Here is a 17155-nt window from a genome sequence, read left to right as displayed (position 1 = left end):
TAGATGGTGGGTTTCACTATGTAAAGCGCTTTGAGTCACTAGAGAAAAACGCTATGTAAATATCATTCACTTCACTTCACTATTTGACACGTATTGCATGCATGTTATTTTGCTGCCATTTTTTTATTACAGTGATATCCAATTTACGTTGATATTACAAACCCCGTTTCCATATGAGTTGGGAAATTGTGTTGGATGTAAATATAAACGGAATACAATGATTTGCAAATCCTTTTCAACCCATATTCAATTGAATGCACTACAAAGACAAGATATTTGATGTTCAAACTCATAAACTTTATTTTTTTTTTGCAAATAATAATTAACTTAGAATTTCATGGCTGCAACACGTGCCAAAGTAGTTGGGAAAGGGCATGTTCACCGCTGTGTTACATGGCCTTTTCTTTTAACAATACTCAGTAAACGTTTGGGAACTGAGGAGACACATTTTTTAAGCTTCTCAGGTGGAATTCGTTTCCATTCTTGCTTGATGTACAGCTTAAGTTGTTCAACAGTCCGGGGGTCTCCGTTGTGGTATTTTAGGCTTCATAATTCGCCACACATTTTCAATGGGAGACAGGTCTGGACTACAGGCAGGCCAGTCTAGTACCCGCACTCTTTTACTATGAAGCCACGTTGATGTAACATGTGGCTTGGCATTGTCTTACTGAAATAAGCAGGGGCGTCCATGGTAACGTTGCTTGGATGGCAACATATGTTGCTCCAAAACCTGTATGTACCTTTCAGCATTAATGGCGCCTTCACAGATGTGTAAGTTACCCATGTCTTGGGCACTAATACACCCCCATACCATCACAGATGCTGGCTTTTCAACTTTGCGCCTATAACAATCCGGATGGTTCTTTTCCTCTTTGGTCCGGAGGACACGACGTCCACAGTTTCCAAAAACAATTTGAAATGTGGACTCGTCAGACCACAGAACACTTTTCCACTTTGTATCAGTCCATCTTAGATGAGCTCAGGCCCAGCGAAGCCGACGGCGTTTCTGGGTGTTGTTGATAAACGGTTTTCAACCTTGCATAGGAGAGTTTTAACTTGCACTTACAGATGTAGCGACCAACTGTAGTTACTGACAGTGGGTTTCTGAAGTGTTCTTGAGCCCATGTGGTGATATCCTTTACACACTGATGTCGCTTGTTGATGCAGTACAGCCTGAGGGATCGAAGGTCACAGGCTTAGCTGCTTATATGCAGTGATTTCTCCAGATTCTCTGAACCCTTTGAAGATATTACCGACCGTAGATGGTGAAATCCCTAAATTCCTTGCTATAGCTCGTTGAGAAAGGTTTATCTTAAACTGTTCAACAATTTGCTCACGCATTTGTTGACAAAGTGGTGACCCTCGTCCCATCCTTGTTTGTAAATGACTGAGCATTTCATGGAATCTACTTTTATACCCAATCATGGCACCCACTTGTTCCCAGTTTGCCTGTTCACCTGTGGGATGTTCCAAATAAGTGTTTGATGAGCATTCCCCAACTTTATCAGTATTTATTGCCACCTTTACCAACTTCTTTGTCACGTGTTGCTGGCATCAAATTCTAAAGTTAATGATTATTTGCAAAAAAACTATTTTTTTTATCAGTTTGAACATCAAATATGTTATCTTTGTAGCATATTCAACTGAATATGGATTGAAAATGATTTGCAAATCATTGTATTCCGTTTATATTTACATCTAACACAATTTCCCAACTCATATGGAAACGGGGTTTGTCGATGCAGATGTTGTTTATTTCATTAGAAGACTCATAATCAAACTTATAAAGTAGTGTACTATTTTCCTTATTTTCTAGAATATGCCTCATATTTTCAAATGCAATTGTTGACAGTTAAGCCCACTGCATTCATAAGAGTGACAAAATTAGACGATGGCGCCGTCCAACATTGATTACATTCCCGTGAGAAACGAAGCGGCCTCTTTTTGCAGCGTGATTGTGAACTATTAACAATTTCACCTGCAAGCATTAATTATAATTACTGCGCACACAACTCGCTGCATTCTAATTGTTATTAAACTTGCAAGTTAGGCTGCTGGTTTTGGCTTGCAGCCAGGTTTAATCACCAGAAAGAATTTGTAAAGCAGCAGTCAAACAGGAAGTTTAAACAACAGGGGATGTTGTAACAGGTAACAAAGAAATGTAAATGACGGGCAGAAGTAAGAGGGATTCACTAAGTTGATGTATTTTTAGGTGTCATTGGTTGAATTTTAGTCTTATTTGTGTTGAAAGTTATAATACCATTGTCTTAAAAATAACCAATAAGCAGCACAATTGCATCACTGAGCTGCTATAAACCAGTTTTTTTCCTTTAGAGAAACTTCTCCACTCAGTGTAATTTTAGGTTCATGCAGAGCGACCTTTATATACATGTAGGCATACTCATTTTGCTGAGGAATACTGACTTTATCCCAGAATTAATTACATTATGTATAGTTTATGTATTTATTGTGCTTTGGTATCCACGTGGTTTGATTCTAATCAGGTTATTAGTACAGTAATCCCTCAGTTATCGCTGTTAATTGGTTCCGAGCATGACAGCAATAAATACATTTCCGCCAAGTCGGAATCAATAATTATAAATGGAATATTTTCCCAGCTAAAGCATAACGAAACGGTTTACAACCTTCAAAATTACATTTCCAACATTATGAAAGAGAGACATTAAATAACACCCTATAGCAGGGGTCGGCAACCCAAAATGTTGAAAGAGCCATATTGGACCAAAACTACAAAAACAAATCTGTCTGAAGCCGCAAAAAAATTAAAAGCCATATTATATACAGATAGTGTGTCATGAGATATAAATTGAATTAAGAGGACTTAAAGGAAACTAAATGAGTTCAAATATAGCTACAAATGAGGCATAACGATGCAATATGTATATATAGCTAGCCTAAATAGCATGTTAGCATCGATTAGCTTGCAGTCATGCAGTGACCAAATATGTCTGATTAGCACTCCACACAAGTCAATAACATCAACAAAACTCACCTTTGTGGGTTCATGCACAACGTTAAGTTTGGTAGACAAAATGAGACAGAAAAGGAAGTGGCATAAAACACGTCCTAGAAAGTCGGAGAAAGTTATACATGTAAACAAACTAAGGTGAGTTCAAGGACCGCCAAAATTAGTAGGACAAAACGGCGCTCGCCAAATACTCGAATCAGTGAAGCATGTTTAATATAAACAGTGTGCTTTATAACAATTAGGGAGGTTTGTGTGATGTTTGTCCTCCAACAGAACCCATATTAACACAAAAAATTTTTTTTTCCCCCTCAACTTTTTCCATTTTTCATACATTTTTGAAAAAGCTCCAGAGAGCCACGAGGGCGGCGCTAAAGAGCCGCATACGGCTCTAGAGCCGCGGGTTGCCGACCCCTGCCCTATAGTCACCCTTACACTCTTTCAATACCAATACTACTGTTGTATTGATATTTTTAGTTGATTTAGCCATCGTTATGGTTGAAATTTTAGGGCAAAAATGTTGCTTTAAAAAAAAAAAATAAATAAATAAATCTGCGATGTAGGGAAATCGCGATACCTGAAGTGCAACATGGCGACGAACGACTGCAGACATAAAAAAGTAAACATCGTTGTCAACCGTAATGCTATAACTATAGACTAAATCAGGGGTGTCCATGAATGGTGTATTTATATCACATATAAATAGCTGGGGGCCCGATAGCTTTGATTGTGTTGCTATCTGGTGGCCAACGTAAGTAACTCAACCATTAACTGTACCTGCAAGGCAACACAGCACAGCATTTACTTATAAGACCCATTAAAAACAACTTTCCCTAGTCGTGGTGCAGAAGAAGAAAAAAAATCAACCAGCACAAAAATTCAACACACATGGTCACACATAACACAACCCGCTCACTGAACTTTGTGGAATATAGAAACATAAATATATAATTAAAAAAAAAACATTAAAAAAAAAAATTACACCCATTTAAATCCAGTACAATACGTAATGGAAAAATGCAAAACACTCCCTCCACACTTATCCATGTTTGGTGCATTTTAGCTGCTTGATATTTCTGATTGAATAAACAACATCAGGAGGTTGTTACAGAAGTAAACAAGGTAGGAGTTAAACTATAAATAACCAATTATAATAATTATTAATTATAATGTAATAATAAAGAAATCAAGTCATATGTAATATAAATATGTAATAATATAATCAAGTCCTTGACAAACAAGCCCCATCACTCATATTGTCAGACTGTGTGCACAATGCAGCAGTCTGTCTATGAAAGTGTAGGATTGTGTTGGATACAGATGGCTGCTTTCACTGTCTCCGTCAGTCACTGTCACAAAATGAGTGACCGCGCTCAGTATTGTGGCGACTGCTACATCAGCATGTTCAGAGCCTGCGCTTACAACTTACAATCCCCAGCAACACAACAATATGTTATATTATTTTTTTATATTATTTTGTTACATAACCTCAAATAAGAAAAGGTAAAAAAAAAAAACCAAGATCAATTAATTAAATATAAATGAAAGACAGTATGTAGAAAACCCTGCAAGGAACATGTAGCTGCAGAGGTAGATGGCTCCTCATCATACTCCACAACCATGTCTGTGGCAGCCGTGGAAGTATCTGACTGCTCATTTTGGCTAGTGGGTGCTTTACCGCCAACATATTAAAGATGTTCCCCTGAATTTACAATGAAGATGAAATGTATACGTTAGATCACACTTACATCACTCATGCATCCTCTCCCCAATTCAAATGATCATAATACTCATATCCTATTAATTAAAGGCCTACTGAAATGCGATTTACTTATTTAAACGGGGATAGCAGGTCCATTCTATGTGTCATACTTGATCATTTCGCGATATTGCCATATTTTTGCTGAAAGGATTTAGTAGAGAACATCGACGATAAAGTTCGCAACTTTTGGTCGCTGATAAAAAAGCCTTGCCTGTACCGGAAGTAGCAGACGAGTAGTGTGACGTCACAGGTTGTGGCGCTCCTCACATCTGCACATTGTTTACAATCATGGCCACCAGCAGCGAGAGCGATTCGGACCGAGAAAGCAACGATTTCCCCATTAATTTGAGTGAGGATGAAAGATTTGTGGATGAGGAAAGTGAGAGTGAAGGACTAGAGGGCAGTGGGAGCGATTCAGATAGGGAAGATGCTGTGAGAGGCGGGTGGGACCTGATATTCAGCTGGGAATGACTAAAACAGTAAATAAACACAAGACATATATATACTCTATTCGCCACAACACAACCAGGCTTATATTTAATATGCCACAAATTAATCCCGCATAACAAACACCTCCCCCCTCCCGTCCATATAACCCGCCAATACAACTCAAACACCTGCACAACACACTCAATCCCACAGCCCAAAGTACCGTTCACCTCCCTAAAGTTCACATAGATTTACCCAAAGTTAAACATTAAAGTTATTTTTCATTTTTTATTAAATCAACATAAAAAACACAATATATACATTATATATCAATATAGATCAATAGTCTGCAGGGATACAGTCCGTAAGCACACATGATTGTATTTCTTTATGAAAATAAAGAAATACTGGTACTCCCCACCAATTGGGACAATTTTTCAAGCGTTGACCGGTCCGCAGCTACAAACAGGTTGGGGACCACTGATATAGAGTATAGCAATAAGATATTCCAAAGTCAGGACGTCTGTGTAAATTTGCACTTGTTGTGTTGCAAACACAAACTAGACTAGGTTGTCTATGTGTGAAATTAGTTGCATGACATGATGCCTCAATTCTTATAGTTGCTAGTTTAGCAAACCCAAATACAGTTTTCTTCCGTGGCCAATAGCAACATATTAGCAAGAGACTAATTAATAGTTTATAGCCTACTGTCACTCATGTTACTCATAGAAATTTGCATACCTTTTATCTTGTTCCCGTTTCTCATCTTCTTCTTTTCTTCTTTCTCTAAACTGCGCACATGACGGCTTCTTGGTCTTTTACTTTGATCCATGTTAAAGATGTGGACTCGACGTCATTAACGTTTTCATTACCTTTTGCCAACAACGTTTATTCGCTGTCAATCAACCAGAGTCACGTGAGTTATTAAGATGACTGCACAGAATTTTTTTCTTTCATTTTTCACATGAGTCAATGAATTACCGTATTTTGCGGTCTAGAGAACGCACCGGTATATAAACCGCACCCACTAAATTTTAGGGGATCATTTTTTTCCCATATATTAGCCACACTGGACTATAAGCCGCAGATCTATACGTTGAGAAATGAATGTCTACAGAGAAGAATTCTGTAAATGTTTATTTACCTACCTTAGTTATTTCCAAACGGTGCCTGTCACATGCCAGTAAAACAGCTGATCAAACAAAACAGAAGTCATCGTCATGAACCCACTAGCTGTGGAAGCTCGCTCTCCGATCAGCTGAACAGACTCAATAACTCCACGGTGACGTCCTGGTCAGCTTACTGAGAAATTTGTCAAACTGAAACAATACAAAAAGAATGCCTTTGTAAGTTAATAACACTAACAAATACACTTGTAAACGTGTTAGCATATTAGCTAATGCTATCAACGCTCGTGTCATCACATCACGATAACACGTACAAATATGCATGACAACACTCGTACAGACATCACACATGGGACGGTTTAGTAAGTATAAACAGTTTTAGTTTTACTGTAAAACTTACAAACGTTGCTTGTAGTGATAAATGAAGAATCCATACGAGTAGAAACGCCACAGGCGGCTAGAAGACTGAGCGGCACTCTACTTCTGGTTGAATCCAGTAAATGGAAGAACATTGCAGCTCCTGCAGTGAGCGAATTCGACCAAAACATTGTGGCATAGCACAAACAATTAAACACCTTCTCAGTGTGTTTGCTCGTATTTTTTTTTAAACGTTTTGTATTATGGTCGTCAGGAAAGAAAAATAAATAAATTAGCTGCACCATTTTACAAGCCGCGGGGGTTCAAAGTGTAGGCAAAAAGTAGCTGCTTACAGTCCAGAATGTATGGTACATGTAGATATATGGGTCTCATTTAATTTTAGGAATAAAAAACAATTTATTTGGAAGCAGTTTGTGTTGTGGGGCCTCAGATCCTCGGCCCGCTCCCTTTTGCCAACCTCTGCAGTCACACCTTGATCCCCCGCCCCCTTGCGTCTTCTGACACACTCAACCTGTATCACTCTCAACAGCAAGTTGAGGTGTCAGTAGCTGTTTTTATGCAGAGCACCAAGCCGCTAATTTGCTTGCCTTTTTGCATTTTGGTCATCGTTTTTATGGAGAGGGCGGCAAATTAGGGTCTGTTTTGGTCCACCGTTAAGTGTACCTCGGAGGGTACACTTATATTGAGTTCTATATAAAACCTTAGGCGGAGAAGTGCCGACCTGTGGGTGAGATAAGCAGAGGTGTTACCAAACTGTTTTTGGAAAAAGAGGAATATTACGTGGTCGCCTCCGTTTTAGAAAGACAGGCCGTCAAATTGCAGCCCTTTACTTGGAGAAAATGTTCCGCCTTCTCTATATAAAAAAGGGCCAATACTCGAAACGAGCGGCGGTCATCTAGAACAGTGGTCACCAACCTTTTTTTGCACCACGGACATTGGCAAATTAATGTTGGAATTAATTTCACTTGTGCCAGATAAATACAGCAAGAATAAGTGCATGAAAAATACAACTTACTTTAACGCTGAATTAGTGTTTCTTTGCAATGGATGCAGATGGAAATCAGCCTTTGACTACAATCTGTCACTTTTCTATATGACATCTTCATTAATGTGCATTGTATCATGTCACAAAGTTCTAGCAAATATAACAAATGGCAACTTCCTATGAGGAGTTTTATTGTACATCTATAAACAAGCTCATTGGTGTGTCTAGTGCACAGGTGTCAAATTCAAATCTGGCCCTCCATGTCATTTTATATGGCCTGCAAAAGCCTGGAAATAATATTTGTCAATAAAATACCTTATTTTTTTTTTCTTATTTTCTTACTAAAGGTATTAGGTTTTTTTCTAGTTTGACTGGGGGGAAAAATTGTGTCCAAAATTGCAACAAATATTATATTATCTAACTTTGTTGGATAAAATCCAAATAAATACTTAAATATCTGCTTAACTTATGATTTCAAAGCAAGTTATCCACCAAATTGTACACTATAAAAATGACCAATAGATTTTACTGTAACATTTAGGGAGTTTTTTTTTTTACAGCATATTACTGTAAGTTGGGAAAAAAAACGACCAATGTTTATTTTTTTACAGTAAAATTCTGTCGACTGAGCTGTCAGTTTTTTGGGTTTTTTTTACTACAAAATCCACGGTTGATGATTTTATGGTACCACATTTTATTATGGTAAAAAAAACTGGCTGCTGAGTTGCCAAAATAAAATTAAACATCGGTACTGTATTTCTATTTACAGTAAGTAATATGTTGGAAAAATAATAATAATTTTTTTAAAAACACCATATATTTTACAGTAAAAGTCTGGCAACTAAGCTGCTAGTTTTTTTCTGTAGAAAACAGTGATAAAATCTACAGATTTTTTTTACTCTTTACGTAAACATTTTTTTTAATATTCAAATTCATAGGCAAATAAATAAATTATTCACTGTTACAAGCGGCCCTCTAATGGCAGCCATGACTGCGGTGTGGCCCTCAATGAAAACAAGTTTGACACCCCTGGTCTAGTGGGACAGGCCAAAGTTAAGGAGCAGAAAATGCAGTCCTTTATAAATTATGTAATGTTTCTCTGCGGCCCGGTAGCAAATGCGTCACGGACCGGTACCGGGCCCCGGACCGGTGGTTGGGGACCACTGGTCTAGAAAACTGGGAACATTTTTTTTGTGCGTGCACCCTCACATAAATTGCGCCCATATTGCTCATAGCAAAAATCGGCTCTTATTGTACCGTACAACTGTCATCAAAGTCATTTTTGACGATTGTCAGTCCTCACTGACACATTGTGTGCAGTGTGTCAGAGAAGAATGACTGTTCTCATAGGCCTGAGTGTAGTGGAATCACACTTAATACCCAAACAAACGTTATGAGTATAGGTAGGGTTTTCCCCCCCCAACTACACTGAAACCATGTTTACTATTGGCATTGGCAAGTGGGGAGAGATTATTTTAGGTTTTAGCCAGACGTGTAAATCGAACAAGTGCTCACCTCCTCTTGTTGAGTTTGCAGCGTGTGAGTCATTCTGCTCAAATTATACAGAGGACATGAAGTCTGTGGCATTCTGCCACCAGCACAGTATGTTAGTTTACAGGACCAACACGTTACTTCTGGTGCAGATTCAGGAATTGTTCTGCACTTTTGTTAAAGGGGTCATTTCGTGATTTAAAAATAAAATATTTAAAACACTTCTTTGGGGTTTACATAACATGTAATGGTGTGGCTTTGGTTAACATTTTGTATAAATGTGGTTTTACAGACCGCCTTCAAGCCGCTTTCTGGCGATATCTTCAGAATGCACCTGTTTTATTTACCTGCCAAAGTCCTCGTCCAAGGGGAGCCCCCTTGAACTGCGTCTCCACCTCGTCAGCCATGTTGTGGTTTTTAGCGCTTTCGTATCAAGCCTACAAGTTAGAACTATACGTTACTTTTTTATTACAAATGGCAGCAGCGGAGGATTTAAGCATGCATGCGCATGTATGAGCAAGTCTGCCCCATAACAAGAGGATAGAGAAGAAGAAGTAACTTATTGACTACAACTAGATAGTAATGGCGGACTCGCGCAAAGCTCTTCGGGTAAACCTCTACCATATATGGACACATCTGCTGACATAACTAAGGCAAAATACGTCAATAAAGACTCAAATTCCAAATAGCTCGTTTGGAGCAAGTTTGGAAGATGGCAAGATCGTTTTATTGCTGGGTTGAAATCACGTGACCGAGGGGCACTTTTGGATTTCAGGCGATGGTTTAGAGCAGTGGTTCTTAACCTGGGTCCGATCGAACCCTAGGGGTTCGGTGAGTCGGATTCAGGGGTTCGGCGGAGGTCAAAACAAACCCGACTCATCGTGTAAATACAAACTTCTCCCTATCGGCGTATTACGGATACGGCAAGAGCTGACTGATTTGCAAGTGTGTAATTTGTTGTGAGTTTATGCACTGTGTTGGTTTTGTTGTTTGAACAAGGTGATGTTCATGCACAGTTCATTTTGTGCACCAGTAAAAAAACATGGTAACACTTCAGTATGGGGAACATATTCACCATTAATTAGTTGCTTATTAACATGCAAATTAATAACATATTGGCTCTTAACTAGTCATTATTAAGTACTTATTAATGCCTTTTTCGGCATGGCCTTATTATAACCCTAACCCTCTAACCCTGACCCTAACCCTAACCAAATAACTCTAAATTAAGTCTTTATTACTTAGAATATGTTCCCCTAGTGTCCAAATAACTCTAAATTAAGTCTTTGTTACTTAGAATATGTTCCCCTTACTAAAGTGTTACCAAAAACATATAACTTTGTCTTGAAATTGAAATAATTTTTATTTTATTTTTTTCACTAAAGAAGGGTTCGGTGAATGCGCATATTAAACTGGTGGGGTTCGGTACCTCCAACAAGGTTAAGAACCACTGGTTTAGAGTCCCATTAGGCTGCTGTTTATTTACCTGCATCGGTGCAAATTTAGGCAATTTTAAAAGGTGAGAGGCAAATATATAAGCGATCATGAAAAATATATTTAAAATGGGATTGTGTTGATGTATACACTTTTAAGAATTTTTTTTTTTAATGATTTAAACCATTTATCATCACCAAGACGTTACTGCTTGCTATACCACCTCACTTCATTTGACAAGGATTTAGAGTAGAAAAGATTGCATCTGAGGGCGTCCACAAACTAAGCATTAATCGGTGAAAGACAATGTTGAACGTATTCGTGCATCGCTGAGGAACATATTTGATTGACATAATGAGTGCCGTGCTGCTGTGATCGTGACGCAAATGAGAAAAAGGATAAGTTAGGTTTTTCCATTGATTTCCTGCAAAAAAAATATTAGTCTCATCAACAATTCATGTTTGCAGTCCTTTTTTGTGGTGTGGAGTTCATATCTTGTCTCATTATTTAGCTATAAATGTCCCTGTTGTCCAGCAATGTTTGCTAGCAATATCAATATTCAGTATATGCTGTTGAGCCTACGAGAGACTTATTCATCTAGTTTATTATTACAATTAAGGATATTATCTTGATGCTAACAAATAGCACCAAAGACGCTATATTGTGGTCATCTGTCACAAATAAAGCACTTGGCTTTCCTGCACAACAACAACAATAACTAAGCTTTTAGTTTCTGTTACGAAAATCGACAACAAAAATACGGTGGATTGGACCAACAATCACAATATTTATTACTAGGACTTAACATGACGTTAACATGACCAGGTCTTCTTAGTTATATTTAGGCATAGCAACCACAAAAGAACACCAACTAATGCGATCTCTTGTCCTTTCTTTACATTTAGTTCTGCTCTCTAACACTACTAGTGAATAAACTCGATTGCATCACAGAAAGTTTCTCAAACAAATCAAACGTTCAAACATTTTACAAAGTGATCGCTGCAGACACAAGAGGACCGATTGTATTCCCCAAGATGATGAGTGATATTTTTAAGAGCCATTCCTTTCGACACACTTTTGTTTTTCTCCTGACTTTATTACCTTTATGAACCACTTCTTTCGGGACTCTATGAAAGCTCTTTCCTATCTCTCTATTTGAATGACTGGAACACCTAAGAACAGAACAGCAATACAGCATTTTCTGCTCAAATTCTACACTCACTCTCACTTGTTGTAATGCTACGCTCAAACTGCATGACTATCATGTCAAATAAGAAGAAAAACGGATGTGACGTCATATGCAACACAGCAATATGGGTTGACTCCACATTTTTGGGACTTAAGGCAATCCCAAACACACAAAAACAGGTACCAACAGGCAATAAAAGTTTATTTGCATTAGGGCTGTGCGATATGGACGTTATTCGATATACATCCCGATATATTTTTTGGTGAAAGTATACATATAAAGATATTCATTTTTGAGCGATATTCAGTAAAATTTAAGTGAATGACAACTGTACTGTAAACAGTCAGTGGCACTTTTTTACTCCAGTTAGTCAAGATGGGTATTAACAGCACAGAAAATAAACTGTTTAGGTAGCACAGAATTACGTAACATAAATAAAATAGAAAAATGTTCTTTCTACGTAAAATAAATAACATAGCTGTGCAAATAATACAAAATGTATCAAACTCCGATAAGAAAATACATTTGCAGGCACGCACTTTTTAATTCCCAGTCGACGATGTAATGGACTGTCACACACGTACGCCCTATCTTGCCTCTGATTGGCCTGTCTCTAACCAATCGTGACTCATCATGGTAAACAACCAACCATCTTATACGTGCAAGCACGTCTTGGAAGGAGGAAGGGGAGGGGTTTAGTAGTCCATGAAGGAGGAGCGGGGGAGAAAAAAAGAATACAACAAAATAGCGGCTTTTGATAATTTTAACGTGAAATAAATTATATCAATATTACGATATTTTCTTAATTCATATCTTGTTTAAAAGTATATTGATATATCTTACAAACTCGATATATCATCCAGCTCTAACTTGCATCCAAAAAATCACTTTAATGCTTACTTGTCAACCCTCCCAATTTTCCCGGGAGACTCACGAATTTCAGTGCCCCCCCCGAAAATTTCTCCCGATTTCCACCCGGACAACAATATTGGGGGCGTGCCTTAAAGGCACTGCCTTTAGCGTCCTCTCTCACCTGAAAAGGAGACTATTATATATGTCTCCGTTATCCATAAGTTTATCTATAACCCATAAAGTACGCAGGCACGGAGCTATTTCTCAGCGTGTGTTTATTCCAGCCGGCACGTTAATACACTGGCACACAACATCCGGATTACCATCATGCATTGCTTCAAAACTAAGGCAAGTAGTAATGTCCAAAGACATAACAGAGACGAAGCAGAAGAACGAAGAAGAGACATGGCGACGACGAGTAAGAAGAAGAAGTACGCTTGCAAGTTCCATAATGATTGGAAAAAATAATTTCGTTCATTCAGGACAGCTGGAAGGGGAAGGGGTATGGTGCCTGCACATTTTGTAGATCAGACTTCTCCATTGAACACGGCGGCCGAACGTATATACTCATTCATGATTATATCCTGAATGAGTATATATTATAGTATATAATGAGTATATATATATAGTATATATTGAGACCTCCCGAATTCGGAGGTCTCAAGGTTGGCAAGTATGCTTTAATGTTGCACAATGGGGGGCTTTTAAAAAATACTTTCCTTAATTTCTCTGTGAATGCAACATTATAATTGTAAAATCAGTGACAATCGGAAGAGATTCATGCATGTGATTGAAGTCATTTAATATTAATGTGAAAATGTGTGTGTAAATACTGCCTTGTGGAGGAGGTTGTTTTTCTGGTTTCGACCGAAAGTGTTAGCTTATAAAAGTAGCAGATTGACACGGCTCTACCTTTTCACCCACAGGTTTTTGTAGTCTGTCAACAAAGTATCAGATTCCCACCTGTGCTTCCACTTGGTGCGCCTCGCCTACATCGCCAGTCCCCTCCTTTGTCTTTTACATCAAGACCCCTGGATCTCTTCCACGTCTCCTCACTGGACAACTACCTCCAATCCACTCGTGCAATCTGCTTTCTCAGGCCAGAAGAACCAACCGTCATCCCCCCGGAAGAACCCACAACTGGTGCTCCCTCAGTGGGGGAGGGAGGGGAAGGAAGGCAGCGTAACATTGTGCCGCTCCCCCCTAGAGATGAAGCTGCAGGCCGTCATGGAGAACCTGCACAGGCAGCAGAGGGCCAAGCTGATGATGGAGCAGCAGCTTCAGCAGCAAGCGGCCATCCAGCACTCTCAGATCCGCATCAGTGCAGGAGCGGGCGACGAGTCCATAAACATCCCGGCCGCTGACAACGAGCAGGCCCAGTTGGTGGCCCTGGCGGCAATGCGTGCGGCTGCGGCCGGATTACAGAGGGTGTCGGACAGCCGCATGTCTGACAGCCGCATGTCAGACAGCCGCATGTCGGAGCGAAGCAGCGGCAGCGAGGAGGAAGGTGAAGACGACGACAACGAAGGCGAAGAGCAATACAAAGACATGATGGGGTCGGATGAGGAGGAGCAGATGTAAGAACCATTTCACTTCCACCTGCGCCACATTGTCTCCATTGCCTTTAAAAGGCTGTCTTCTATTTCCACACAGCAAACAGAAGTGGGACGAGGAGGACTTTGAAGGCGAGATGGAAGAAGACTTCGACGACGACCTGGCGGAGGAAGAGCTGCCGACAGGCCACAACGCGGTGGTGCCCGGGAAAGGCATTCTCCTACTGCCACACCGCCAGCTCCACCCGCACTCTCAGCTGCTGAAAGCCCGGCCCAGCGTCGACCAAGAGCCCCGTGTAGCCATCTTGCCTCCGAACGCCACACACAGCCTCCAAGGGGGCCAAGACCATGGGGAGTGGACCTATGAGGAGCAGTTCAGACAGGTAGGATCATACTTCCCTAAGTTGTGTGTTTGTATCAGGGCTGCACGATTTTGAGAAAAAACTTAGTTGCGACTTTTCTCTCCAAATTTGCGATTCGATTTGCAATTTTCATATTTTATACATAAAAAAAGCATGAAACTGCGAAAATAAGTGAAGGAAGACATGCTATTTTTAGACTGTCAATCAACATAATTTTGTTTCAAGGTGCTGTCACGCCAAATTTCTACGCCCTACAAAAACTTTACCCCTCCATTTACTTCCGGGGTCATTTCCTCTTACTTACGTAATTTCCTCTTACGTCATTGACAGCGATCGATAACACTTCTGCTTTGACTGCCCGTCGCTGGAAGGATACTTGTTTTTTTTATTATTTTTTTATTTTTTATAATATATCGTTAACAAAACGTCTGTATTAATCGTACACATTAACTTGAGGATATTCCTGACTGCACATTTGACGGAGAATTAAACGATTTTTGATTCGTTTTCCACGGGTCAACACTACTTCAGGGTTAATTTTTTCTTTCAGACGGATGGGTTTTAGGTTGATATTGTTGGCAAACACGATTTACTGAGATTCACTCTAACTTCGAGTAAGAACATACCTTTACTGTATGCGGCTGGTCCTTGGTAGAGCAGAAGTTCCCAGCAGCGGCCCTAACACTCCGCCTGAAATTTTCCCTAACACTACGCCTGGAATTTCTCGAAGCCTGCTGGTGTTTGACATAAGTCCCCTGGGAAAGATAAAGACAAATGTCATTCAGTGACACCACCATTTTCAGGAGATTTGGATTCTATTGATCTCTGTCAATGACGTAAGAGGAAATGACGTAAGTAAGAGGAAATGACGTAAGAAAGAGGAAATGACGTAAGAGGAAATGACCCCGGAAGTAAATGGGGGGAGAAATTTGGCGTGACAGCGCCACCCTTTAGAACAGGGGTGTCAAACATTCTGTCAAACTCAGTGGCCTAGTGGGTAGAGTGTCCGCCTTGAGATCGGTAGGTGGTGAGTTCAAACCCTGGTCGAGTCATACCAAAGACTATAAAAATGGGACCCATTACCTCCCTGCTTGGCAATCAGCATCAAAGGTTAGAATTGGGGGTTAAATCACCAAAAAATTATTCCCAGGCGCGGCACCGCTGCTGCCCACTGCTCCCCTCACTTCCCAGGGGGTCAACAAGGTCATGGGTCAAATGCAGAGGACAAATTTCACCACACCTAGTGTGTGTATGACAATCATTGGTACTTTAACTTTAACTTAACTTAACTTTATCTCAGGGGTCGCATGGAGGAAAATCTGTGCACACGCGGGCCAGACTCAGCATTAAAACTAAAAAATAAAGACAACTTCAGATTGTCTTCTTTGTCTTACTTTGGCCAAAAATAGAACAAACGCATTCTGAAAATATTACAATAGAAATATAGAAAAAAATACCGGCAGCGGTAAAGTTTAGACCCATGAAGGAAAGAAGAAAGTGAATGAATGTTTATAACTGAATAAATGTACATATGCATAAGAATTTGTTTTCTTTTGTATTATTTTTTAAAATGAATTAAGTAACATTGATGACAACCTTTTTCCAAAACACAATTTAGAATGTGAGATACAACAGGATGATGCATACATTTATCATTTGTTTTCAAAACAGTTACAAAAAAGTGGGACCCCATTTTTATGATTTGACATGGTCCCTGGAACCCCATATTGAAAATTCCCTATTGCCAATATTGATGGAGTATTGGTGCGTGCAAAACAGCAGCAGGCGGCTGTGGCCTGCGGGCCGGTTCTAATTCTAATCAATTATCATCCCGGGGACCATAGATAATTCATGTGTGGGCCGGATCTGGCCCGCGGGCCTTGACTTTGACACCCCTGCTTTAGAACAATATGCAATCATTTGCTTTCAAAAATATTTGTCTTTATGCAGACGGACTCAGACCATTTGGCTACAGCATGCTCTTTAACTGAAGAATATTATAACAAAACCTATACTGTGTTTATAATGTAATGTAATCATAATATATAACAATAATGCAAGTAACCATTTAAAAGGATATCAACTTTTGTTTCTCATTATTGTAGAATTGTTTACCATTGTACTCTAATTGGAAGGTAAATAACTTTTGTTATCCTAAATAAATAGACAAACAAAAAATAAAACGGACTCGTTTCTGTAAGCAAAAATTTAACTTCAATAAATATTGAACTTGTCTTGGTTGACAAGACTCTGCAGCATCGCGTGGACATCGGGGGCGGTACCTCTGGTTTGGCAGACCGGGTTGGTGGTTCCTCTCTTTAAGAAGGGGAACCGGAGGGTGTGTTCCAACTATCGTGGGATCACACTCCTCAGCCTTCCCGGTAAAGTCTATTCAGGTGTACTGGAGAGGAGGCTACGCCGGATAGTCGAACCTCGGATTCAGGAGGAACAGTGTGGTTTTCGTCCTGGTCGTGGAACTGTGGACCAGCTCTATACTCTCGGCAGGGTCCTTGAGGGTGCATGGGAGTTTGCCCAACCAGTCTACATGTGCTTTGTGGACTTGGAGAAGGCATTCGACCGTGTCCCTCGGGAAGTCCTGTGGGGAGT

The 17155-nt window shown here is 39.7% G+C and overlaps 1 protein-coding gene across 2 annotated transcripts in view; it reads left to right on the top strand.

The window, feature by feature from the left end:
- The window catches only part of arid3a (AT-rich interactive domain 3A), a 142618-nt gene that overhangs the window by 39023 nt on the left and 86440 nt on the right, over positions 1 to 17155 (top strand). For both annotated transcript variants that reach the window (XM_061975907.2, XM_061975906.2), the window contains exons 2-3: positions 13560 to 14210; positions 14287 to 14569. In XM_061975907.2, coding sequence (XP_061831891.1) covers positions 13843 to 14210; positions 14287 to 14569 — 651 coding nt within the window. In that variant the 5' untranslated portion in view covers positions 13560 to 13842. The remainder of the gene's footprint in view (positions 1 to 13559; positions 14211 to 14286; positions 14570 to 17155) is intronic.

Source organism: Nerophis lumbriciformis, linkage group LG14 (genome assembly GCF_033978685.3).
Source record: "Nerophis lumbriciformis linkage group LG14, RoL_Nlum_v2.1, whole genome shotgun sequence".
In the NCBI taxonomy this organism is placed as follows: Eukaryota; Metazoa; Chordata; class Actinopteri; order Syngnathiformes; family Syngnathidae; genus Nerophis; species Nerophis lumbriciformis.
This window is presented reverse-complemented; position numbering and strand designations above follow the sequence as displayed.